Source organism: Oncorhynchus tshawytscha, linkage group LG01 (assembly GCF_018296145.1).
Source record: "Oncorhynchus tshawytscha isolate Ot180627B linkage group LG01, Otsh_v2.0, whole genome shotgun sequence".
Classification (NCBI taxonomy): domain Eukaryota; kingdom Metazoa; phylum Chordata; class Actinopteri; order Salmoniformes; family Salmonidae; genus Oncorhynchus; species Oncorhynchus tshawytscha.
In genome coordinates, this window is record NC_056429.1 from 20,048,915 (window position 1) to 20,075,676 (window position 26,762).

A 26,762-nucleotide genomic window follows, 5' to 3' on the forward strand; every position below is an offset into this window, starting at 1 on the left:
GAGCTCCTATGGAGATGAAAGAACCTTCCAGAAGGACAACCATCTCGGCAGCACTCCACCAATCAGGTCTTTATGGTAGTGGCCAGACGGAAGCCACTCCTCTGTAAAAGGCACGACAGTCTGCTTGGAGTTCGTCAAAAGGCACCGAAAGACTCTCTGATCATGAGAAACAAGATTCTCTGGTCTGATGAAACCAAGATTGAACTCTTTGGCCTGAATGCCAAGCGTCACGTCTGTAGGAAACCTGGCACCATCCCTACGTAGAAGCATGGTGGTGGCAGCATCATGCTGTGGGGATGTTTTTAAGCGGCAGGGACTTGGAGACAAGTCAGGATAGAGGGAAAGATGATAACCTGCTCAGGACCTCAGACTGGGGTGATTGGTTCACCTTACAACAGGACAATGACCTTAAGCACACAGCCAAGACAACTCAGGAGTGGCTTTGGGACAGGTCTTTGAATGCCCGTGAGTGGCCCAGCCAGAGCGCACACTTGAACCTGATCGAACATCTCTGGAGAGACCTGAAAATAGCTATGAAGTGACGCTCCCCATCCAACCTGACAGAGCTTGAGAAGCTCTGCAGAGAAGAATGACAAACTCCCCAAATACAGGTGAGCCAAGCTTGTAGCGTCATACCCAAGGAGACTCAAGGCTGTAATGGCTGCCAAAGGTGCTTCAACAAAGTAACGAGTAAAGGGTCTGAATACTAATGTAAATGTATAGTCTCCCCCCCACAGAAAATGTTTAAGCGTGTTTCTGCTTTGTCATTATGGGGTATTGTGTGTAGATTTGGGGGGGGGACTATTTAATCAATTTTAGATTAAGACTAATGTAACAAAGTGTGGAAAAAGTCAAGGGGCCTGAATACTTTCCAAATGCAGTCTGTCTCCACTAGCCACTCTCATCCACTGAAACCTCACGGATTACATTAGACTCATTACTGTAGGCCCATGTCACTATTCTGAATGCCTGTTTTATATAGTATATAATTACACTGAGAATCAGATTTTTCACTTTGAAGGCAGTAAACAACTTCTCTGATATGCCACATAGGTAACGGCCTCGATAATATTCCAAAATATTTATTCTGTCAAAATTGACTACAAAGTGTAAATAGAATACATGTCATAGTCACTCTCATCCAAAACGGAGATTTACGAGATAATTACGAAAGAAATGGTACGTCACGGAATTAATGGGACTATACGTTTTCCTTGGGTTTATTTCAATCCTGCCCACAGCACCCAAGTAATCCTCAAGTCAAAGCGCAGCTGCACGCATCCCGATCATAATACCAATGGTCAATCTGGTTTGACATTCAATATCCCTATGTGGCTAGTTAGGGACCATAAGTAAATTACACAATGTACAGTATATGGGACAATATTTAACATTTCTATAGCTGCAAATTTCAATGACTTAACCTCAAACCAACTACAAATTGTAGAAATAGAAATATTGAAAGCATTTAATAAGACAACAAAGATGTGCAACATGAAAATATTGTCCCATAGATTGAGTAATTTATTGACAGTCCCCAACTAGCCCCAGCGATAAGCTATCCAAAGTCAGATCAACTTTGCCACAGTCGCACAACGGCCAGCTGAAGCTAATTGGCGAAAGAAGTTGGCTAGCTTGCTAGCTAGTCTAGGCTACTTCCAAACACAAGACCTGAAAGTAGCTTAGACTTTAAGTCTAGGCTACTTCCTTCTAGATTAATGTTTCAAGTGACTAGCTGTGTACTGTTTTGGCAGAGTGAAAGTACAAACGTTTCCCAAGTTCAAACACACAGTACACTGACATCAAAGCACGCCTCCCAAGACCCAGATCGTGTTGTCAGTCACATTTTCTAATGAGGACAATTGAAACAGAGGCTAAATTAGGAAGTTCAGTCCCAATTTACAATATATACCAAACAGAAAACATTGATTTCAACATTTAACAAACCGTAGAACTCTATGCACAAGGACTACTTTTAACAATCCCACTGAACATTTTACAAACACATTTATAGGAAGAACTGTACAGATACAAGTTTGGTAACAGAATAAAACAGAGGAATGGTTTGCCGTAATTCTGTTACCAGTGTACATTTTTCAAAGTAGTCAGTGCATAGAGTTGTACGGTTTATTAAACTTTGAAATCAATGTTTTGTTTGGCATGCATTCTAAAGTGAAAAATCTGAATCTCCACATAATTCTGTTAGCATAGAATAGCCCATACATAACATACTGACTAACCTGATATTTTCACATCTATTAGATTTTCTCTACAAAACATGAAATTAAAAACACAAAGAAAAGGAAAATACAAACAGAACGATGGCGACATTCACACGAGACAACATATACACATGGAAGTTTTGTTTTTTTGCCACCAACTTGAGTCATGGGTAGATGTACTAATCTGATAACAGACACCATTTTTTTGTGGAATCAGGCAATATATAACATCCACTAAACAGATTCTTATCGGAGCGGTTGATACCTCCGGAAAAGATAGCTGTATATCAGGTTTCTGGATCAATGTGTGTGAATGCAACCTTGAGGTAAAGTGCTATCGCTGTGCAGATACAGGTTTGGTTTCATCAGAGCAGGTCAGGAGCAGCCCTGTAAACAGTACTATGTTTGAGACTAATAGTTTAAAGGTGTCGATGGGAGCAAAAGAAGGCAAGAGTCTGTTGTTATGATCCTAACTAGCAAAACGGCCTTGAGGATCAGCAGAGAACTCAATTATTATTATTATTTTTAAACAAAGCTGCCCACGTATATCTAATCTACACACAACCAAGTTGCCCAGATAACTCGAATCACCAGATGCATCATAATGATCGTAGATGTGTTAACTTACTGTTAGCTGTAACCTGCTAAGACTGATGAATTACTGCTCAAATATACTCAATGTTTAGAAACTAAATAGCCTGTTGAAGTAGAGGTGTATAATAAAGGTATAAAGACAAAAACCCTACCTTGTGAGTCGCAATTGCAACTATGCACAGTGACATTTCAAACGTCCTGCATTTCGGGGGAGTGGTCAAAATGTTGTTATCCAGAGTTTTGGGATCTAGATCGCTGTAAACTAGATGGGTGGCTACTCAGAAACACGCAGACAATGAGAGAATGACACACTGCAGGCATTGACAGAGGGCTCACAGTTCTGGTCCGAGTCTTCAATCAGGATTCGCAGTTTCTGGACACAGAGCTGAGAGAGAGAGAGAAACATGCCATTACTATCAATATAAACCTTTCCAAACAAGCTCCAGTATTGGCACGTGCGCACAGCAATTCTGCACATTCACAGAAAGTGGGTGAAACCCACTAGCCATAGAACCCAGCTAAAGTCATTTGAACAGTTTGAATTTCTATACATTTTAGGAGCTCAGAAATGAATGCTTTTTAATCACAATTTCACTAGCCTGCGCAATCTTTTGGTGTTCATCTACTGATAGACTTGTGATGATAAAAACAAAGAAGATGTAAACATGCATTGTTATCAAATTGGAGTGGAAAGCGTTCACATCATTAGCTACAAAAGAGAAAAAGTGGACATGGTGTCTGGGACTTACCTGAATACTAGCACTGTGATTTGGCATCCCAGAGGACAGGGAAATCAACACTGAAACAGAGGACAAACAATAAGATCCTGCTGTGCCAACAACTTTACATACATGTCAAAAACTAAATGTTCACTGTTAGAGCAGTGATCTTGAAAGCTCAGTGATGTTTTTCACTTAACATAAAACAAACTGCATTGAGTCAACAACCTCCTCAGTAGCACATCAAAGGCACAAACAAAACTGCCCACACTGAAGACTATAGACATGGCAATACATTTTTTATCAAAAATAAATGTTGAGAAAATAGCTTGGTTCAACTGCGCACATCTTCAGTTTATACACAAGCTTCACAAAGATGTACGGCTACCCAGCACACAGATAACCAGACGACTAAACAGAGATACAAGAAGAACAAGTGAAAAGAGGATTACTGACCTGCTATCACAGTGTTGACACATTCATATAGAAGTGACATAGCAGAGGTACTGTGAGAGGAAGAAAGGGTAAGAAAAGGGGTAGAGAAAGACAGGTCGTCAATATTTTCCTCATACAACTTTTTGTGATGCAACAAAACCCATATTGGTTGTGGAATCTCTGTAGGTGTCTCACCTGTGGATGAGGTTTGTTAAGGGTTCTATCAGCTTCTTCCCCAAACGAGGCTCCAGGGGTGTGAGGGCACCAAACTGAAAAACACACGTCACCATTACACACACTAAAGGAACAACACCTCTCCATGTTGTGATAAGGACAATCATTTGTAATTTCCATTGACTCACTAACCAGGTTTCCATCCAACCTTTATGTGGGCAAAGTATGTCGGATAAAAAAAAAATGTCAATACAGGCCTGATGTAAACAGCAAATGTTGGTAAACATTCCAAATGTCGACAAAACAATATACGCTAGAAAAGGTGAGATCTTTGTGTGTCGATAAAATGAATAATGAGCAAATATTAATACAATAACCATCCTATCGAACGCGATGATGTTGTATGGTCCTCCCACTACGACCCAAGAAAGCATGCTGATTATTAGGCTACATATTAATATACAGTTAGCTCCAAAAGTATTGGAAGAGTGACACACTTTTTGATGTTTTGGCTCTGTACTCCAGCACTTTGGATTTAATAGAAGTGAATTGTAAACAATGTAGTCATTTTGGAGACACTTGTTAGAAAAATCTGATATTCTAATTTACAAACACTTCTACGTTTATGTGGATGCTACCATGATTACGGATAATCCTGAATGAATTGTAAATAAAGATAAGGGAGAAAGTTAGAGGCATAAATATCATACCCTTCAAAAAATGCTAACCTCCCCTGTTATTGTAATGGTGAGAGGTTAGCATTACTTGGGAGTAATTACTTGGGGGACTACTTTAATACAGGTAAGTGAATTTGTATACTTTTGGTCCCCTAAAAAAAAATGGGGGGACTATGCTGTAATTTCTCAATGGTTAGCCCGCGATGGATGAAAATACCCCCAGATTAAAGCGGACAGTCTTCCCTTTAACCTCGTAGTTATTGTATCATTTCAAATCTAAAGTGCTGGAGTACAGAGCCAAAACAACAAGTATTGGGACAGTGACAATTTCTTTGTAGCTCACTGTTATGTTTTTATTTCCAGGTAGGCTAGTTGAGAACTAGTTCTCATTTACAACTGCGACCTGGCCAAGATTAAGCAAAGCAGTTTGATACAAACAACAACACAGAGTTACACATGGAGTAAACAAACACAGTCAATAATACAGCAGAAAAAGTCTATATACATTGTGTGCAAATGAGGTAAGATAAGGGAGGTAAGGCAATAAAATAGGCCATGGTGGCGAAGTAATTACGATATAGCAATTAAACACTGGAGTGATAGATGTGCAGAAGATGAATGTTCAAGTAGAGATACTGGGGTGCAAAGGAGCAAGATAAATAAATGAATAAATACAGTATGGGGATGAGGTAGATTGGATGGGCTATTTACAGATGGGCTATGTACAGGTGCAGTGATCTGTGAGCTGCTCTGACAGCTGGTGCTTGAAGTTAGTGAGGGAGATGGGAGTCTCCAGCGAATGAACTTCACAGAGTAGTGAAAGTGCAAGGTGATGAGTTTGATGCTCCTTTCCAATTTAATATCGAGGGTCTTATTCTGGTGACATTATGATCGATCCCTGGCTGCAGCTTGACAAATAATCTTGCTCTTATCCATAATCTCATAATGTAGGCTAGCCTACCCACACTGTATCTGTGAGCTGTTGGCTAGAGTGCTTGTGCCAAGACACAAGTAGGCACATTAACTATTTAGTGCAATAGTTTGTGATAGAACTATCGGTAGTGTTGAATTTAAAATTTTAAAAAATTCGGTACATGTAAACTTCTATATCATAACGCATAGCTTTCTATCCACAAACAGTCAGTTTGGTGGAAACACAACACTGGTGGGAAAATGTGCATATTTTGTCATTTTTTTGTAATTACGATCTGGTCTCATCACTGAAACTTCCCAACGGGCTCCGGAGAGGGGAAGGTCAAGTCATGCGTCCTTCGAAACATTACCAGCCAAACCACGCTTCTTAACACCCGCCCGGTTAACCCGGAAGCCAGCCGCACCAATTTGTCGGAGGAAACACCATTCGACTGACAACCGAAGTAAGCCTATGTGCATATTTTTTAGGCGGATGTAAAAAATGCTCACAAGAAAATATAATCACCAATAGGATGGAAACCTAGCAACTGACAGTGATTTTCACAGCTCCCTTCCTGTTCACTCACCAGCTTGATGATCTTGATGAGGACCCAGTTGTTGGTGGAGGAGGTCATGAGCTTGAAGAAAAGCGGGGCCAGAGAAAGGTAGTTCTTAGGGTTCCTCCTGGCCAGCTCACAGATGACATTAACAGCCGCTGACTGGACCCCTGCAGGAAAGAGGCATCACACACATGAGATCAATAACATCCATGCTGAAGGAATCATTAGGACACAAATTAGATAAAATACTTCCAAAATACTTAAAATAGCTTCCATCCAGTTAAGACAATCATTTCCTTAGTTACTGCATACTTTAGGATTCTAGGTGATAAAATGTGTCTGGCCCCAACCAACAGAGTAGGCAGGTTTGTACTAGTCTCTCTCACCAGGGTCAGGATCTTCCAGTTTCTCCTTCATCCTGGGGAAAGCTGGGCGCAGAGACTCCGGGTACTTCAGGAACACCTTGTACATGATCAGGACTGCCTTCTTCCTGATATAAGGCTTTGTGTGGGACATCTGCAGCACAGAGAGAGAGAGAGAGAGAGAGAGAGAGAGAGAGAGAGAGAGAGAGAGAGAGAGAGAGAGAGAGAGAGAGAGGTCAGAGAAGCATGAAACCACAGACAAAAATGTGCAGCAAGAACTCTTGAGCTGGAGAATGTAACTCACCAGAGTCATGATGTCATTGGCCAGATCCCGAGCCAGGTCAGGGGTCACGAAGCAGGAGAGGCCAGTGAGAGCCACGCCGGTGTCGTACTGGTTAGGACTGCTCAGATCCTGAAAGGAAGAAATGGATGTGAAAGAGGTAGGGAAAGTGAAAGAGGGGAAAAAAAGGATAGGGGAGGACATGCACTACATGACCAAAAGTATGTAACATCGCATTCCAAAATCATGGACATTAATATGGTGTTGATCCCCCCTTTTCTACTCTTCTGGGAAAGCTTTCCACTAGATGCTGGAACATTGCTGTGGGGACTTGCTTCCATTCAGCCACAGGAGCATTAGTGAGGTCAGGCACTGATGTTGGGCATTTAGGCTTGGCTCGCAGTCGGCGTTCCAATTCATCCCAAAGGTGTTTGATGGGGTTGAAGTCAGGGCTCTGTGCAGGCCAGTCAAGTTCTTCCACACCGATCTTGACAAACTATTTCTGTATTGGCCTTGCTTTGTGCACAGGGGCATTGTCATGCTGAAACAGGAAAGGGCTTTCCCCAAACTGTTACCACAAAGTTAGAAGCACAGAATCGTCTAGAATGTCATTGTATGCTGTAGCGTTAAGATTTCCCTTCACTGGAACTAAGGGGCCTAGCCCGAACCATGAAAAACAGCCCCAGACCATTATTCCTCAGCCACCAAACTTTACAGTTGACACTATGCATTCGGGCAGGTAGCGTTCTCCTGGCATCCGCCAAACCCAGATTTGTCTGCCGAACTGCCAGATGAAGCATGATTCATCACTCCAGAGAAAGCATGTCCACCGCTCCAGAGTCCAATGGCGTTGAGCTTTACACCTCTCCAGCTGACACTTGGCATTGCGCATGGTGATCTTACGCTTGTGTACGTCTACTCAGCCATGGAAGCCCATTTCATATCCTGACGAATAGTTATTGTGCTGACGTTGCTTCCAGAGGCAGTTTGGGAAGTCAGTAGTGAGTGTTGCAGATGATTTTTACGTGTTACAGCACTCGGTGGCCCTGTTCTGCGAGCTTGTGTCGCCGAGCACTTCGTGGCTGAGCAGTTGTTGCTCCTAGATGTTTCCACTTCACAATAACAGCACTTACAGTTGATAGGGGCAGCTCTAGCAGGGCAGAAATTTGACAACTGACTTGTTGGAAAGGTGACATCCTATGACGGTGCCACGTTGAAAGTCACTGAACTCTTCAGTAAAGCCATTCTACTGCCAATGCTTGTCTATGGAGATTGCATGGCTGTATTCTTGATTTTATACACCAACAGGTATGGCTGAATCAACTCATTTTGTATATATAGTGTAGCCGGTATCAGAGATGGTCTTTAATACATCATAGACAGGTAGGCCAAAGGTGCAAGATAAAAAAAAAGTATCACTGACCTTTCGGATCTGATTGGTTGTCAGCATGATTACATCAGTGCTCTCATGAAAGCACTGGGAGGCGGCCAGGTAACCAATTCTCTGAAGAGAGGAAGCACCATATTTAACCTCAAACACTCTCGAATATCCCACATTTTTAAATATATACCACACATACAGATTATCTTGCCTTGTATGTGAATTTGGAGGAGCTCATGACTTCCACAATGTTGAATGCAGCCCAGCTGACGTCATAGCCCAGCATCTGCAACTGTTAACACACAAGGGGAGAGAGAGGGAGTCAGAGCACTGGACATCCACTACATTGTCCCTGTGGACAGTGAGAGCTCACAGGCTAAATGCATTCTCAAATAGCTTTTACTGAGTATGGGCAGTATTCAAAGTAGCTGTTATCTAGCAAAAAATAATGCATAGCAGGCCTAGGATATAGCTGAAGTGTTTTTGGTTGTGCATCTCTGTGTTGTTGTTCACAGTGAGGGCAGTTTCAGTGAGGGGTGCTGATCTGTGATCTTACGTAGGTGAGCTTGCAGACGGCATTGGACTTGACAGCAATATTGTCCTGCTTGAGCTCCTGCTTGATCTCGTCGATGCAGGTGGAGATGTATTTAGCCTGAGCGGAGACACAGAAACCAGACAGGACATCAGACTGAATGACAACCTCCACATGATGCTCACGGATTACTTTTCACCACTGATTTACCTCAGTGAACCAGCTAAAATACAGGCTAAGGGGAGGAGTTACAGCAATTGAAATGTCATTATTTTACACATATATAAAATAAAAGGTTATAAACCCAAGCTTCTGATCACATATATGTTTTAGGCTTGTGAGGGTTTTCAGTCTATGATTGAATGGGTGTGCCAAGCTTGTAGCGTCATACCCAAGAAGACTTGAGGCTGTAATCACTGCCAAAGGTGCTTCAACTAAGTACTGAGTAAAGGGTCTGAATACTTGTGTAAAATGTGATGTTTAAAAAAAAAAAAGTAATAAAATTAGCAAAAGTCTATAAAAAGAATACCTGTTTTTCTTTTGGCATTATGGGGTATTGTGTATGGATTGAGGGATTTAAAGAAAATGTGGTAAACATTTTAGAATAAGTCTGTAACGTAACAAAATGTGGAAAAGGGGAAGTGGTCTGAATGCTTTCCAAATGCACTGTACAAGCTTCTGAGTGGCGCAGTGGTCTAAGGCACTGCATCTCAGTGCTAGAGGCTTCACTACAGACCTTAGTTCGATTCCAGGCTGTATCACAACCGGACGTGATTGGGAGTTCCATAGGGCAGCATACAATTGGCCCAGCGTCGTCCGGGTTAGGGTTTGGCCGTCATTGTAAATAAGAAATCGTTCTTAACTGACTTGAAGAGTTAAATAAAGGTTAAATAAAAATGTTTAAAAAAAAAGCTTCCGTAACAAAAGGACACCATGGTTGTAATAACACTTCATACACATTTACAAACTACCTGTTTTTAACGGGTTTGTTTTGGGTCCACACTGGTAAGTTACCCTATTCAAATTATACAGTCACAGAGGATTTTCTTCTGAGTAACTCGTCAGGTCATTGAACCTTCAGGCAACTTTGATGTAAGGCTTGATCACACCTGTAGTGACTACTTGTATCAGTTATGCCCATTGCTGCTTATCCATTGTTCACTAGACATATCAAATACCTTCATCGATACCACAAAACAAATACATAGTTTTACTCCAATCTGGCAACCCTCATAAAACCCGACACAGCACCAGTATCCCAAAGTCTTAAACAAAAACAGCATTGGCATTAATAAATAAAAAAATACATAAAATATTATACTTATTTTGGTGACAACCTTGGTTGATTAAAATATTGGGTTGTTAACACATTTGTTATGAATGATGTCGCACAAAAATGTGTGTATTATCACATGAATTAAACCACACAAACTCTGCTGAAATACTTTTTGTACATATTTGCACAAATTGGAGTGTGAGATTATGTTGGCTGTGAAATACTTTGAAAACAGCTACTGCAGCATCTATTTTACAATAAATGTGATCATACTTGACTATTTTTATTCACAAATGCCAGTGAAATTGTCACACTGTGGAACTCTGACCACCCGCCAACGTGGGTGGTGAAATAGACACGCCAATGCCAAAATATACCCACATTTGGCAGGTGTAAAATGTAGGCCCTGAATCAGATCCAATTGATATATTTGTAATAGTTGTTCTAGAGCCAAGACCTACAATTCTACAGCACAACAGGTTCCAAAGGAGGTATGGGGAGACAGTGGAGACACTATTTTTAATCAGGGGACATGAATAGGCAAATAAAATACCTGCCATACTTGTTAGTGTTACATATAGTCTTCTAAAATCTGGGATTGAATGTCAATTGCATTCAGTGTGCCTTCACACCTTCCTAGATGTGCTTGCCTTCAAAATGAGGGAGTGACAGAATAGATGGATCTGTGTTATTTCCGTCAGCATATATGTGTAAAGTAAATCGAGAGTGTCCATGAGAAACCTTGGGCAGGCCAGGAGAGAACACACAATAAATATTTTAGTGAGTTGTCCACTGTTGGCTGGGTAACCATCGTATCTAGGTATGCGGGGTTGGGTTACACAAAGGGGAATGCATTAGGACCCGAATCAAAAGATCATGGCTTAGTACAGTGGTCAAATAAAATCAAAGTTATTATGCTTTCTATGTCTGTCTAAGCAATGGACAAAATCATGACAAAACATGAACTTTCTTTTGCCAGATAACTGCCAGGGCATATTAGCACTCAGTGGCCACCACAACTCTGCTGAAAGCAGCAGCAGTGACCAGTCAAAGTGTGTATAAATATAACCAAAGATAGACAACTTGAAATGTTAGAACAGGTAAACTCTAGATATCACACCTAGGCCTAAATCTCATTCCCAATTCAACATTTCTTAGTAGGCTTGGTCATGCTCACTCTGCTGCTTAAGAGCATTCAGCAATAAAATACTCCCTATGTCCTAGCTATTGACTGGCATCATTTTATTGAATGGTGGCAATATATTCAGCCTAAGAGCATAATGGTCTCTGCTAAGTGACATAATTTCTTAAACCTAAGGAATTCATTCTGGAGTAACTTCTTCCACCAAAACCTCATCCTAACAACAGTGCACTCTATTGGACTACAAGGTAAAATGCTGTCGACCCACTCTGTATGGATGTTGATTCTGTGATGATCTGACCTAATTAGCCAAACACCTTCACTGACATCATTCTGAAAACACTGGCGCAACACCCATGAAGACAGGAGCACTTCTACCTAGCATAAAAGCTGTCAGTACGTCACAGGGAACTATACACAGTTGAAGTCGGAAGTTTACATACACTTAGGTTGGAGTCATTAAAACTCCTTTTTCAACCACTCCACAAATTTCTTGTTAACAAACTTTTGGCAAGTCGGTTAAGACATCTACTTTGTGCATGACACAAGTCATTTTCCAACAATTGTTTACAGACAGATTATTTCACTGTATCACAATTCCAGTGGGTCAGAAGTTTACATACACTAAGTTGACTGTGCCTTTAAACAGCTTGGAAAATTCCAGAAAATTATGTCATGCTTTAGAATCTTCTGATAGGCTAATTGACATAAGTTCAGTCATTTGGAGGTGTACCTGTGGATGTATCTCAAGGCATACCTTCAAACTCAGTGTCTCTTTGCTTGACATCATGGAAAAATCAAAAGAAATCACAGAAAAAAAAATTGTAGACCTCCACAAGTCTGGTTCATCTTTGGGAGCAATTTCCAAACTCCTGAAGGTACAATGATCATCTGTACAAACAAGAGTACGCAAGTATAAACACCATGGAACCACGCAGCTGTCATACCGCTCAGAAAGGAGACGCGTTCTGTCTCCTAGAGATGAACGTACTTTGGTGCAAAAAGTGCAAATCAATTCCAGAACAACAGCAAAGAACCTTGTGAAGATGCTGGAGGAAACGGGTACAAAAGTATCTATATCCATAGTAAAACGAGACCTATATTGACATAACCTGAAAGGCTGCTCAGCAAGGAAGAAGCCACTGCTCCAAAACCAACATAAAAAGCCAGACTACGGTTTGCAACTGCACATGGGGACAAAGATTGTACTTTTTGGAGAAATGTCCTCTGGTCTGATGAAACAAAAATATAACTGTTTGGCCATAATGACCATTGTTATGTTTGGAGGAAAAAGGGGGAGGCTTGCAAGCCAAAGAACACCATCCCAACCGTGAAGCACGGGGGTGGCAGCATCATGTTGTGGGAGTGCTTTGCTGCAGGAGGTACTGGTGCACTTCACAAAATAGATGGCATCATGACGAAGGAAAATTATGTGGATATATTGAAGCAACATCTCAAGACATCAGTCAGGAAGTTCAAGCTTGGTTGCAAATGGGTCTTCCAAATGAACAATGACCCAAAGCATACTTCCAAAGTTGTGGCAAAATGGCTTAAGGACAACAAAGTCAAGGTATTGGAGTGGCCATCACAAAGCCTTGACCTAAATCCTATAGAAAATTTGAACTGAAAAAGTGTGTTCCGAGCAAGGAGGCCTACAAACCTGACTCAATTACACCAGCTCTGTCAGGAGAAATGGGCCAAAATTCACCCAACATATTGTGGGAAGCTTGTGGAAGGCTACCCGAAACATTTGACCCAAGTTAAACAATTTAAAGGCAATGCTACCAAATACACTCAATTAGTATGTACACTTCTGACCCACTGGGAATGTGATGAAAGAAATAAAAGCTGAAATAAATCATTCTTTCTGCTATTATTCTAACATTTCACATTCTTAAAATAAAGTGGTGATCCTAACTAACCTAAAACACTGAAGTTTTACTAGGATTAATTATCAGGAATTGTGAAAAACTGAGTAAATAACTGGCTAAGGTGTATGTAAACTTCTGACTTCAACTGTATCAGTGGTTATTGAGGCAGTGCCCATTAAGGATATATGTGTAAACATTTTCTTGTATGAATATTCAAGTTTTCCAAACCACATTGAATATCTTCTGACGTTGCTATTCAGTATAGATGACTAGTATAATCTACAACCACCATATTACTAAAGCATGATCATGACAGTGTGTGAATTTATATAAACCCATCATCAGGTGATCTGTCTGACTTGTTGAATATCAGTTCACTTTATCTGCATACCTGTACAAACAAAATTAATTAAAGTTGGAAAAAGTGTGGTAGCTTAAGGGTAAATTAAATGGGAACTTTTTTCAGTCTAGGCTGTCAGAGGTGTGTGGAAGAAGCATCCTTTCGTCCACCTATGCAACGTCACTGACTGAAGCTGTAGAGGCCTACAAAATAAAATAGCCTTCTAGATCTTGTTTGCATGTCTCTGTTATTTGTATTAGTGCAATAGAAGGCCATTATACGCTAAAGTAACTTTTTAACTACTGCCCGTTAGCAAATAAATTAAGAGAACAATATAGTGCTGAACAAGACAGATGCGTTATCATTCCGCGCATCATCACCAGCTGAGGTGATAGTTTTGGCTAGTTAGTTTCCTAGCTGTTACTTGATAACTAACTAAAGTTTGAATGGTTGTTCGGCACATTATCGGTCAAGGTGATCACCTGAAACCAACTGCCACGAGGCGTAACAAGGTAGCGCTTCACCACCCGTAAGAAGTAGACTCGTGCAAGACCTGACAACCCGATTCGAAGGGGCGATGAAACCTACCGTTATCAAGCTAACGTTAGTTAGCTAGTCATATGACGATTATTATGGAGTAATGACAGTTAACGAGTTGACTAATTAGACAGCTAGTCGTTATTCGTGCATTTACAACTCAGTCTTGGTTAACTTGTTATATAACGTTACATATGTTTATTGTAGTTTATCTGCATATGTGAATAGCAGCTTGCTAGGAATAGCATATTACAGCCGTGCAGAAAGCTAACGTTGGCAAGGCCATCAAATAATATAGTAGGTGATCTGGCTAACGTTAGCTATTTTGCAATGAGACGTGTTACACGAATGTTTACTTACTGACAGTGTGAAATCAGACATGAACGAAAACACAACTAATCGTTTTACCTCATCTTCCTTGTGATTCCTAATGCCACGTACTAAATCTTGAAGGTTTTTATCGAACATCCGATCGATGCTCCCTTTAACAATCTTCAACGCCATGGCTGTTGGCTAACTTTTGTCGCTTCTGTCCTCGGGGACAAAGTAGACGTCTTTTGGGTGCGAACCGGTCCGCAAGACAGTCTCTCATCCACCCGGGTACCGTCTTTCCGTGATTCGTAACTGTTTATTAATCCCGGCCAGAGAAGGCGAGGCCAGATGGGGCGTCCTGTACTCCGCTGACAAAATGGCGTCTAAAGTCAGCTGACTGGTTGTATTCATGTGGAATTCTCATTATGGAAATCAATTAAATTAAAGATATACGTCTAGTACGGAGTTTAATGTGAATGGATGATAATTATTTTCCAGTCATATTCTCTATGCAAAATGCAATTATTCACCAAGTCTGTCAGTGTGTCTATGTCCAATTTTTGCACAGTATGTAGCCTTTGACCTTCGTGACTTTTTTTTTGCCACAGCCAACTCCATGAGCATTATGCATGACAGCACAAACACATGTAAAAATATGGCAATTCATTTGTTATTTAACTTGCATAAATATATATTACCTCATAAAAAACTATTTCACACTGCTGACCAGTCTAAAAATGCACGAGAGAGCATAGGCCCATATACAGTGCATTCGGAAAGTATTCAGACCCCTTGACTTTTTCCAAATTGTGTTACTTTACAACCTTTATTCTAAAATGGATTATACTGTTTTCCCCCCTCATCAATCTACACACAATAACAAAAACAAGTAAAGATTTTTTTTTGCAAATTTATACACACACACACATAAATAAACTACAAATATTTACATAAGTATTCAGACCGTTTTTCAGTACTTTGTTGAAGCACCTTTGGCAGTGATTACAACCTCAAGTCTTCTTGGGTATGACGCTACAAGCTTGGCACACCTGTATTTGGGGAGTTTCTCCCATTCTTCTCTGTAGATCCTCAAGTTCTGTCAGGCTGGATGGGGAGCGTCGCTGCACAGCTATTTTCAGGCCTCTCCAGAGATGTTCAACTGGGTTCAAGTCCGGACTCTGGCTGGGCCACTCAAGGATATTCAGACTTGTCCTGAAGCCACTCCTGCATTGTTTTGGCTGTGTGCTTATGGTTGTTGCCCTGTTGGAAGGTGAACCTTCGCCCAGTCTGAGGTCCTGAGCAGGTTTTCATCAAGAGCTCTCTGTACTTTGCTCCATTCATCTTTCCCTCGATCTTGACTAGTGTCCCATTCTCTGCCTCTGAAAAGCATCCCCACAGCATGATGCTGCCACCACCATGCTTTAACATAGGGATGGTGCCAGGTTTCCTCCAGACATGACACTTTGTATTCAGGCCAAAGAGTTCAATCTTGGTTTCATCAGACCAGAGAATATTGTATCTCATGGTCAGAGTCCTTTAGGTGCCTTTTGGAAAACTCCAAGTGGGCTGGCATGTGCCTTTTACTGAAGAGTGGCTTCCGTCTGGCCACTCCACCATAAAGGCTTGATTGGCGGAGTGCTGCAGAGATGGTTGTCCTTCTGGACGGTTCTCACATCTCCACAAAGGAACTCCGGCGCTCTGTCAGTGTGACCATCGGGATTTTGGTTTACTCCATGACCAATGCCCTTCTCCGATTGCTCAGTTTGGCTGGGCGGACAGGTCTAGGAAGAGTCTTGGTGGTTCCAAACTTGTTCCATTTAAGAATAATGGAAGCCACTGTGTTCTTGGGGACCTTCAATGCTGCAGACATTTTTTGGTACTCTTCCCCAGATCTGTTCCTCGAAACAATCCTGCCTCAACGCTCTATGGACAATTCCTTTGACCTTATGGCGTGGTTTTCGCTCTGACATGCACTGTCAACTTTGGGATCTTCTATAAACAGGTGTTTACCTCTCCAAATCATGTCCAATCAATTGAATTTACCAAAGGTGGACTCCAATCGAGTAGTAGAAACATCAAGGATGATCAATCGAAACAGGATGCACCTGAGCTCAATTTGAATTTCATAGCTAGGGTCTGAAAACCTAGGTAAATAAGGTTATTTTATTTCTAAAAATCAGTTTCCACTTTGTTTTTAATGGGGTATTGTGTGTAGATTAAGTATATTCAATCAATTTTAGAATAAGGCTGTAATGTAACAAAATGTGAAAAAAGGAGAAGGGTCTGAATACTTTCCAAATGCACTCTTATTCACTGCAATTCCTCATCCCAAGCCTGGATACAAGGGTTGTAATGTGTAGTTATTACACCAGTCACACCCCAACCCAACTGGATTTTTATTATGGGAATATGGGACTTCCATGAAGTACCATGTGATGACATGCTGCCTTCGATAACAGAAGTGTTCAGATTTGGACCACCATGCTGAGATTTTTATTCAACGATACAAATGATTTTACCAATTTACATAGCACTAAAAACACTTCCAAAGTATGTATGACAAGCAAATGCCAAATGGGCTCCAGCTACATGGGATATGGACAACTTGTGATTAAGATCATATTGTTCACTCTGTACACAATGTAATATTATCCCATTCAATAGGCAAGTTATTGAAAGCAGATGGAGAAGACACGATGACAGGGCAAATATTTCCACAAGTCAAAAGTTGTTGCAAAATCAGAAAACATACTTGTTATAAAAAAGTAGGTGGACCTTAGTTGGAAAACATGTAATGTGATTATGTTCAATGGCTTTAGATTTTCATGGTGAGACTGAATTAATAAGAAATGACCAGATAAAAAGAAAAATATTCATAACCAATGGTCAAGACACCCATACTTGTCCAACAGACATTAGCATTTTCTGTTCTCTATCAGCTCCAATATTTTTCTCAAAGCCAACAGATGCCTTGAATCACATGACATGCAATTACTGCAGAACACATCACAAGGCTCTTCTTTCCCCCCTAAATTTCCTGTTAGAAGTGCTAAAAATGGAATCTCTCAATATACATACAATATGAAAGACCAAAGTTAGAGTTCACGTGGGAGAATAATAAAGCAAAGTAGCTTTTGGGGGGGATTGGGGACAGGCCAAGGTGTCGTATAAAAGGAAAAATACAATTGTGAACAACAAAGGGGTCAGCACAGCGCCATGTATCCAGGACGAGACTAATGACCTGTTAGCTGTGTTAAACAATTGTGCTCCATTTTCTTCAGCTCTCTATTGCTGGCGGTTCAGTCTCTTCTGAGAGTGCGTGGTGCGTTTCATCATCAGTGTGCGTCTGCTGCTCAGCAGGACTATCAGGACTGGGCCTACCATGGAGGAGAGACAAGACTTCAGAACTAGAGCTACATATCTTTGTGATGGTGGCATGTTACCAATTAGAAGAGCAATATTACTATGGACAAATTGAACAAATATTATCCGAAATAAAGGAAGTACACCAAGATGTGACATAGGAGAATATTATTTACCTGTTGGGGCTTGAAGCCATACGCTCATCCTTCTCTTCCTGGACCGGTGACTTTGGGGTATCCTCTAACTCAGTACATTCCTTTTTCTGGACTTCTGATTCCCCATTCACAGGCATGACATCTGATAACAAGTCATGCAAAATCAATATACTGGCTACAAATGATGGACCTTTGATTTCATTGTTAGCTACACACGGCAAAATAAGTCTGAATTAATATCATTATTAATATGCTGAGTAATATGCTGAGGAGGAAAATTAAGGAGAATGTGAGAACAGTAAAGAAGTCCATCAGTTGTGATCGTAAAAGTATGGGTTGAGAAAATTACCAGAATTTTGTGTCTCCTTCCCATCCTCTTCCTGCTCTTTTCCCTCAGCTTTGTGTTTACTTGGCATTTCAGACTTGACCACAAACTGACCCTTTAACTTGTTGTAGACCTGGCTGGCCTTTTCCATAACGGCACTGCTTGCCTTGTATCGACGGATCTACAGTAAGACAAACAATCAGAACAACAGCGTGGTTCACAAGGGCCAGAAAACAAGAGCGATAATGAAATGTACACAGCGGCTCTATAAAGTTCACTTTCATTAAGGGTTTCAGACGGAAAGGCACCTTTTTCAGTGTGGCGATAACATCAGAGTTCTTCTGCAGGATGTGGCTGGTGACCGGCACAGCCTCGAGCTCTGCCAGGGCCAGAAGACAGCGCTCTATGTCCTGCAGACATAACATGATAGAATACCACAATGTGCAAGTAACCCTTAATTGGTAAACAAAAAAATTATATACCTCATGCCACTTGTCATGCTGCTTGTAAAATCCCAACTATGTGATAACTTTTCTGTTGGCAATGAATGGAGCCCCGTTTACTCACTGGGTTGTCCACTTTCAGCGCAAACTTGATGTCCGTGTGCAGCTTCTGCAGCTTTTCGTCTGGGGTTGGCTCTGTGTGCAGACACAAAAAGACAAGGAGTGAGGACATGAAAAGTTGATATTATCTGGCTCTGGCACTATATTGGACCAACCGTTTGTCACAACATGCAAATGAGTTTCCCATATGCATGCTTTCCAAATGGACACCGTAAATTGGGAGTAACATTGAGCTTTGACCTTTTTTCTTCTCTACTTTCCTCTCGGGAGGTCTCTCGGGTTTGCGTTTGGGCTTGTCAGGCTTGGACCTGAGGGAGAGAGCTCAGTGATCTGTGTGCATTTATATTTAATGACGATATCTAATGTGATCTGTACTCTAATCTTTTGTCTGGTTCAGCCATGTGCATTTACCTTCCTCTGGGCCTCTCTTCTGACCGCTGGGCTCGCTTTTCCTTCACTTCTTTGCCTTTACCATGATCCCTCTCTTTCTTTGTTCTCCCTTTCTTCTGGTTGTCTGAACGCTTTGCAGATTTTTTCACCTGATTATGGTTAAAATACAATGTTCAACAAATCTATTCTAGATACAAAAACAAACAAATGTCCACTTTTTACACAGTCTTCCATGCTAGTTACCTCAGGTCCAGAGTCAGAGTCAGAGGGGGCAGGAATGGGTGGCGGTGGGGGTTTCTTGGACTTCTTCAGTGGGTGATCATCTACACCCTCATCTGAGCTGTTTTCACCACTGCTCTTTCCCTTCTCCTTGTCCTTCTTTCTCTGCTCATCTTCTTCCTTCTCCCTCTCCCGATACTTGAGGATCTCCTCTGCCTGCTCCTTCTTCCGGCGTTCCTCTAGCTCTTTCCGACGCTCCTCATCTCTCTTTTTCCAGTCACTGACGCGGTCAGGCTCACTGTCGCTATAGTACACAGTATAGGATATCGTTCATAATGGACAAATTTATTGATACAAGTAATTTATAAATGTATTAACATAGCACACAACCAATGTGGAACAGACTAGAGCCATGCTGACCTGTCGCTGTCAGAGGAAGATGCCGGTGCTCTGGCCTGGGCAGCTTTGGGTTTCCGTCCACCCCGAGGCTTTGGCAGAGGCTTCTCTGATTGGGACAAATGGCAAAGAGGGTTATGCAGTGACAAATATAGTAATCTTACACTGTGTAATACCAAACATTATAGCTCTCACCTTTCTTGCGGGCTTGAGGGGCCTTCCGTGGAGGTGGCTGTGGCTCTGAGTCAGAGTCAGATTTGGAGCCAGACTGAGATTCAGATCCAGACAGAGCAGGCCGTGGCTTCTCATCTTCTGAGTCACTGCCCCCTTTCTTCTTGTCTGACTGAGACCCAGAGTCAGAGTCTGAGTCAGACACCGCCTTCTACACCAGCCCACAGAGAGAAACAGAGAGAGAAAAAACACAATGAGAGAGCCAGCAGTCACTGTGAAACCACAAACAGTGCTTTATCTACTCAACTCCCAGGACTGTTTGACACCTGAAGGGCATCCCTTTCCTCACCTTCTTCCCTTTGCCACCTCCAGCCTTCTTCCCACTTCCACGGCCTGCTGCCGCCTTCTTCTCTGGGGTGAAGTCCTACAGGGGCAAACAAACAAGACCCCATCAATTAATATTCTCATGCTAGTGTACCACGTGTGCATGTGTTAACTGACCTGGTCACTGTTCTTTCCAGAGTCTGAGTCAGAAGGGGAAGGTTCTGGCTCAGAGGGTGAGCCACTCTCCTCTCCATCCCGGTCACTGGACGAACCCCGGGCCTTCTTCACAGGGGGGCGCTGAATGAGAGATAGAACAGAGATGTTATATTATAAACAGAGGCACATCTAAGCAACAACAGTTTTGTTCGGAGGCCATTAAAATCCCGAAACACTAAAAGTATACTTTCGCACTCACCTTTGCAGCAGGGGCCTTCCTCTTGACCCCTCCTCCACCACTGCCGCCACCACCACCTCCTCCTCGATCCTCACTTCCTGAGTCAGAATCTACCTCACTTCCTGAATCTGCCTTACTGGGCACCACTGCTTCCTTGTCATCCTCTGCATCACTTCCTGCTGCATCATCATTAGCTTCACTGCCAGACGAGCTGGCAGGCTAGGGTGTGAATGGAGAGATGAATCAAATCAATTTTTATCACATGCATAGGATACAGCATGTGTAAACAGGACAGCCAGTGAAAAGCTTAATTGCAAGCCCTCTTCAATGCAGAAATACTAAGACATATTAAAAAAATAAACCATTATGAATAAGCTTGAAACACACACACGGTTGGTACCAGTACTGATATCAATGTCAGGAGTACTGGTGTCAGTTGAGGTAAATCTATATAAAATGAGGTAAAGAATAAAACATTGTATGTGTAAACAGGTTAAAGGGACTAAGCAGAAAATAATATAAAAAGAACAGTAGCAGTGAGTATGGTGACTGTATGTGTGGTTGTGTGTAGTTTGCAAGTGTCAGTCAGGGATACAAACTGGTGAGGGCCCAAAAGGGTGACAAATAGTGTTTGCACGGAAACACGCAAAAACATCCATGTGAAGTGCAAGAACCTTTGCTTATTTTCAGAGAACAACAAGTACATGATACACATTTGAAAATAGTGTCCTGGGGTAGAGTTAGGCTCTTTGGTCTGGGTTTAAGGTTGTCATGACAAGTAATGATAATCTTAGTCTCCCCAGACAGTCTTCAATGCACCTGACAAGTTGTTCTATAGAAAGAAAAGTAAAACATAAAGAAACGTAAAACACAAATCCTGTCTCGCATCTAATACATTGCAAGGTGCTTTCAGTGTTAAAATACACTAACTTATATACATAAACACAATTACACAGGGCTCTAATCTGACATTGTTTACAAGGAGTACTTGAGCACAATGAAAGTATGAAGAGTATTTTAATAAGAAATTACTAAAAGTTACTAAATAAAAAGGTTTTTGGAATGTTCTAAGCTCAATTAGGCATACTGTACAGTGGCAAGAAAAAGTATGAACCCGTTGGAATTACCTGGATTTCCACATAAATTGGTCATAAAATGTTCTGATCATCTCAGTCACAACAAGACAACAGTCTGTTTAAACTAATAACAAACCATTATAAATGTTCATGACTTTATTGAACAGTGTAAATATTTGCAGTGCAGGGTAGAAAAACTGAACCTTTGGATTTAATAACTGGTTGACCCTCAGTTGGCAGCAATAACCTCAACCAAACATTTTCTGTAGTTACGGATCAGACCTGCACAACGGTCAGGAGGAATTTTGGACCCTTCCTCATTACAAATCTCTTTCAGTTCAGCAATATTCTTGGGATGTCTGGTGTGAAATGCTCGAGGTCAGGCCACAGCATCTCAATCGGGTTGAGGTCATGGCTCTGATTTGGCCACTCCAGAAGGTGTATTTTCTTCTGTTGAAGCCATTCTGTTGATTTACTTCTGTGTTTTGGGTCGTTGTCCTGATGCATCACACAACTTCTGTTGAGCTTCATTTGGCAGACAGCATAACATTCTCCTGCAAAATGTCTTGATAAACTTGGGAATTCATTTTTCCGTCGATGACAGCAAGCTGTCCAGGGCCTGAGGCAGTAAAGAAGCCCAAACTATGATGCTCCCTCTACCATACTTTACAGTTGGGATGAGGTTTTGATGTTGGTGTGCTGTGCCTTTTTTTCTCCACACATAGTGTTGTGTGTTCCCTCCAAACAACTCAACTGTAGTTTTATCTGTCCACAGAACATTTTGACAGTAGCACTGTGGAAAATCCAGGTGCACTTTTGCGAACTTCAGACATGCAGCAATGTTTTTTGGACAGCAGTGGCTTCTTCTGTGGTGTCCTCCCATGAACACCCTTCTTGTTTAGTGTTTTACGTATCGTAGACTCGTCAACAGAGGTTAGCATGTTCCAGAGATTTAGTCTTTAGCTGACAATCTAGGATTCTTCATAACCTCATTGAACATTCTGCACTGTGCTCTTGTAGTCATCTTCGCAGGACGGCCACTCCTAGGGAGAGTAGCAACAGTGCTGAACTTTCCATTTATAGACAATTTGTCTTACTGTGGACTGATGAACATCACAGCTTTTAGAGATACTTTTGTAACCCTTTCCAGCTTTGTGCAAGTCAACAATTCTTAAGTCTTCTAAGATCTCTTTTGTTCGAGGCATGGTTCACATCAGGAAATGCTTCTTGTGAATAGCAAACTCATATTTTGAAAGTGTTTTTTATATTGCAGGGCAGCTCTAACCAACGTCCCCAATCTCATCTCATTGATTGGACACCGACGTTAGCAGACTCCTGACTCCAATTAGCTTTCAAATACTTTTTCCAACCTACACTGAATGTTTAAATGACATTCAATATAGACAAGAAAAATACAATAATTAGTGTTATTAGTTTAAGCACACTGTTTGTCAATTGTTGTGACTGAAGATCAGATCATATTTTTTGACCAATTTTTGTAGAAATCCAGGTAATTCCAAAGGGTTCACATACTTTTTCTTGCAACTGTACACTCAAATAGGAGTCACTTAGGTGAGACAAATGTTCAGCTGCCCCTTTAAAGGCTGGAGGTTCTCGTGGTAACAGTGGAGAATCTCAGACATCTCGCAGTTGCATCAAATGCAAACTGACATTGAAAAATGACCTAGCCTGTGAACGAAAGGATGCAAATAGGCAAGAAAACCTCCAGTATTTATGCTGCAATAGTTTGTGTCGGGGGGCTAGGGTCATATCTGGAGAATTTCTCCTGTCATATCTGGTGTCCTCTGTGAATTTAAGTATGCGCTCTCTAATTCTCTCTTTCTTTCTCTCTCGGAGGACCTGAGCCCTAGGACCATGCCTCAGGACTACATGGCCGGATGACTCCTTGATGTCCCCAGTCCACCTGGCCGTGCTGCTGCTCCAGTTTCAACTGTTTTGCCTGCGGCTATGGAACCCTGACCTGTTCACCAGACGTGCTTACCTGTCCCAGACCTGCTGTTTTCAACTCTCTAGAGACAGCAGGAGCGTTAGAGATACTCTGAATGATCGGCTATGAAAAGCCAACTGACATTTACTCCTGAGGTGCTGACCTGTTGCACCCTCGACAACAACTATTATTATTTGACCCTGCTGGTCATCTATGAACATGTGAACATCTTGGCCATGTTCTGTTATAATCTCCACCTGGCACAGCCAGAAGAGGACCGGTCACCCCTCTCTAGGTTTCTTCCTAGGTTCTGGCCTTTCTAGGGACTTTCACCTAGCCACCGTGCTTCTACACCTGTATTCCTTGCTGTTTGGAGTTTTAGGCTGGGTTTCTATACAGCATTTTGTGACATCAGCTGATGTAAGAAGGGCTTTATAAATACATTTGATAAGAAACAAGGTCAAAGTCACACTTTAGTAGACTTTCTGGTAAATCCGGGCAACTTCTATGCCTGTATTCTTCTAAAAATGGTATCTATGAGAAACAACCTTTAGATCAGCACAGATGGCCTATTTTGAGAACAAAATGGCGAATATCTCCAAAAAGCGACGAGTCTGCTACCCTGGTCAGTGTGTGTGTATATAGAGTCAGTTCAGATAGTCTATGGGTGATTAGTTGTTCATCAGTCGTATTGCTTGGAGGAAGAAGCTGCCTCGGACCCGGTTGGTCTGAGACCTAATGCTCCGTTACCGCTTATAAGTGATTGTTGAAGAACATGTGATACCGAGTGCTGACCGAGCAGATAATACCACCAACAGGGAGCTGCATAGTACTGTAACTTGGCCAATCTATCACATCCTAAACTGAGACCTAAGGCACTTTTTAGGGGAATGAGTGTGATCTAAATGGATCCAAAGTGCACAGCAAAAGAGAAACCAGGGGTAACAGCACTCAGTTGTAACTGGTCAGTATTAGAGAAACAGTATTGAGTTGGACTTCTGATAAGATGTACTTACTGCAGGTGCACTGTAGGAGGCATGAGGGTTGTTCTGGATTTCCCACAAGCCCTCGTTGAAGCCCTTTCTTTTATTAGGTTTCCCAAAGCGCTCACTGTGCTTCTCATAGGCAAAAAGGTCCTTTGGCGCAAGGAATGCTCTGAGGAAGAGAGAGCATGATTTGATAACACATTACTTTATATTGCGACAGTATTTACAAGACTTTAATTCTGAGTCACCAAATTAAAAAGCCAATACCTGGCACAGACAAACTCCATGCTTACCGGGTAGATGACAGAGTTTCTGCATGATGTTAAAGCCATGAACTGGCAACAAACTACAGTACTGATAGTTATTTTGCCACCTAGTGGTGGTTTAAGAATAGTCCATCTGCCATCTTGCAAAACTACTGTTGTACGACCAAAACACTAAACTTTTCACACACAAATGGACCTAGATCCCTTACGACATAAACCAGTAATGAAAAACTCATGAATGGGTTTCAAAAGTTGAAAATAAGTTAAAGAAAATATAGTGCATCAACAAACATGGAGGAGACATCTCCACAGAAATATGAGTGGTGATACTTCAAGTAAACATACAACACATTAGGTAGCTGGGGACAACAAGATAAACAGGAACCAGCTGGAAAATAAATACAAATCAAAATCTATTTTTGCATCAATCTCTATATATAAATAAAAAAACATATCAAATAAAGGTGGTGAATGTAGTATACCACAGTTTCACATCCATCCAGAGATTCCCATCCTGCTATTCTAAATCAAACAGACACAGCACTTACGTTTCATGGGTCCCAAAGAAGAAGATAGGGATTTTATTAGGAGGGGGTTTCACTGCCCCATCTGCGACATCCTCAATCTAGAAGAACGAGAACCACAAAACAAAAAGTGTGAGAGACATCCAAACTAGGTACAGGAGAGAATATATATTCACTGCTCTTTGTAGTCTGATCCTCAAGTCAAGTTGTGAAAATGAGGAAAGGTAGGTTGGAAATAAGTAGACAATATTGTGGCCTTGTCTGAACCCTTCACTCCAGACAAGACACCTTGATTGGTACAATCTGTAAATTTTTCAAATCAGTCAAAAATCCTGGGAAGAGGTGAACACATCAAAGTAATTTCCAGAAAACTAACTATTTGTGTTTACTGTACCAAACATCACCAGATTAGTTAACTATAGCTAGGATTTTATTTTACAGGCCAGCGAGTCTGCAAATCAAACATTTCATCTTCAATCAACGCACACCAAAAAGCACAGTACAGCTAGCTACTTAGCACTGCCTGGTTGGTCAAAATACATGTACACAACACAAACATGAACGCCATTCCACAAGTTGCCTGGTTATACTTTGCATAAAAAAAAGATCCAGCAACAAACATTTTGCAAACAGATTGGTAGGACAACAAAGCAGTTAATATATTTCCAAGCACGAGGCAAGGCTAGCTGGCTATAATATTAGCTATGTCAGTCATTGCCAAGGATGCACAGGGAAAACTCCAGCGTCCCCTCCGCCCACCCGCTTCTCTCTGGCTGCTGCTAGTTTACCCTGGCTGGCCAGTGGGGGTACCCCTTCATTTTGGCGAAGACCAGGTCTCCGGGTTGAAAATTGTGCGGCATTGTACTGCCCCTCTGTGCAGCCTTTTCTTTCTTCTTTAGCTAACACTGGAGGTCTTTGTGCTTCGCTTCTTGGCCGTTTTCAGGCCGACACAAAACCTGCAAAACGATAAAGTTAGCTAGATAGCAAGCTAGCTTCCCAATAGCGCGAGATGAGGCGGTTAGCTTCACAAGAATTAGCTTCCGCTAACCGTGATCTTCAGAGCGGAAATCCCTCCTACTAGCCACTGTAATTGGTTTAATTTCTTGTCAATCCATTCTTCAAACCAATCATATTCTACTATATGTACACTATAAATTCGATATCGTTTTCCTAAATTGACTGGCTACTAATTAGGAAATTCGTACTAACATCAATACAAAAGTTTAGAACAGAAACCAAACCTTTCTTTAGCGTGTCTTTACCAACAGATTGACAAAAATATAAAAATAACAATCGTCCGCAGTCATTCAGCGAATACATGCCACCCCTAAGCGCAC

The 26,762-nt window shown here is 41.5% G+C and overlaps 2 protein-coding genes across 4 annotated transcripts in view; both read right to left on the reverse strand.

The window, feature by feature from the left end:
* LOC112237436 (AP-3 complex subunit delta-1) overlaps positions 1-14,708 on the reverse strand; it is a 43,501-nt gene extending 28,793 nt beyond the window's left edge. For all 3 annotated transcript variants that reach the window (XM_024406130.2, XM_024406187.2, XM_024406059.2), the window contains exons 1-11: positions 14,422-14,708; positions 8,873-8,968; positions 8,528-8,608; positions 8,359-8,439; positions 6,960-7,067; positions 6,680-6,809; positions 6,321-6,460; positions 4,166-4,239; positions 3,992-4,041; positions 3,566-3,615; positions 3,153-3,201 (exon numbers count right to left, since the gene is read on the reverse strand). In XM_024406130.2, the coding sequence (XP_024261898.1) occupies positions 3,153-3,201; positions 3,566-3,615; positions 3,992-4,041; positions 4,166-4,239; positions 6,321-6,460; positions 6,680-6,809; positions 6,960-7,067; positions 8,359-8,439; positions 8,528-8,608; positions 8,873-8,968; positions 14,422-14,517 (955 nt within the window). In that variant the 5' untranslated portion in view covers positions 14,518-14,708. The remainder of the gene's footprint in view (positions 1-3,152; positions 3,202-3,565; positions 3,616-3,991; positions 4,042-4,165; positions 4,240-6,320; positions 6,461-6,679; positions 6,810-6,959; positions 7,068-8,358; positions 8,440-8,527; positions 8,609-8,872; positions 8,969-14,421) is intronic.
* Positions 14,709-16,802: 2,094 nt separating this feature from the next.
* hdgfl2 (HDGF like 2) lies at positions 16,803-26,459 on the reverse strand. The gene is made up of 16 exons (XM_024406275.2): positions 26,214-26,459; positions 25,450-25,526; positions 24,666-24,804; positions 20,647-20,844; positions 20,409-20,528; positions 20,257-20,331; positions 19,932-20,118; positions 19,761-19,845; positions 19,365-19,644; positions 19,143-19,270; positions 18,972-19,039; positions 18,736-18,806; positions 18,477-18,578; positions 18,193-18,349; positions 17,865-17,985; positions 16,803-17,702 (listed from the first exon to the last, which is right to left on the reverse strand). Exons 1-16 carry the CDS (start codon positions 26,283-26,285, stop codon positions 17,603-17,605), a joined length of 1,980 nt encoding a protein of 659 aa, XP_024262043.1. The 5' UTR covers positions 26,286-26,459; the 3' UTR covers positions 16,803-17,602.
* Positions 26,460-26,762: the final 303 nt, after the last annotated feature.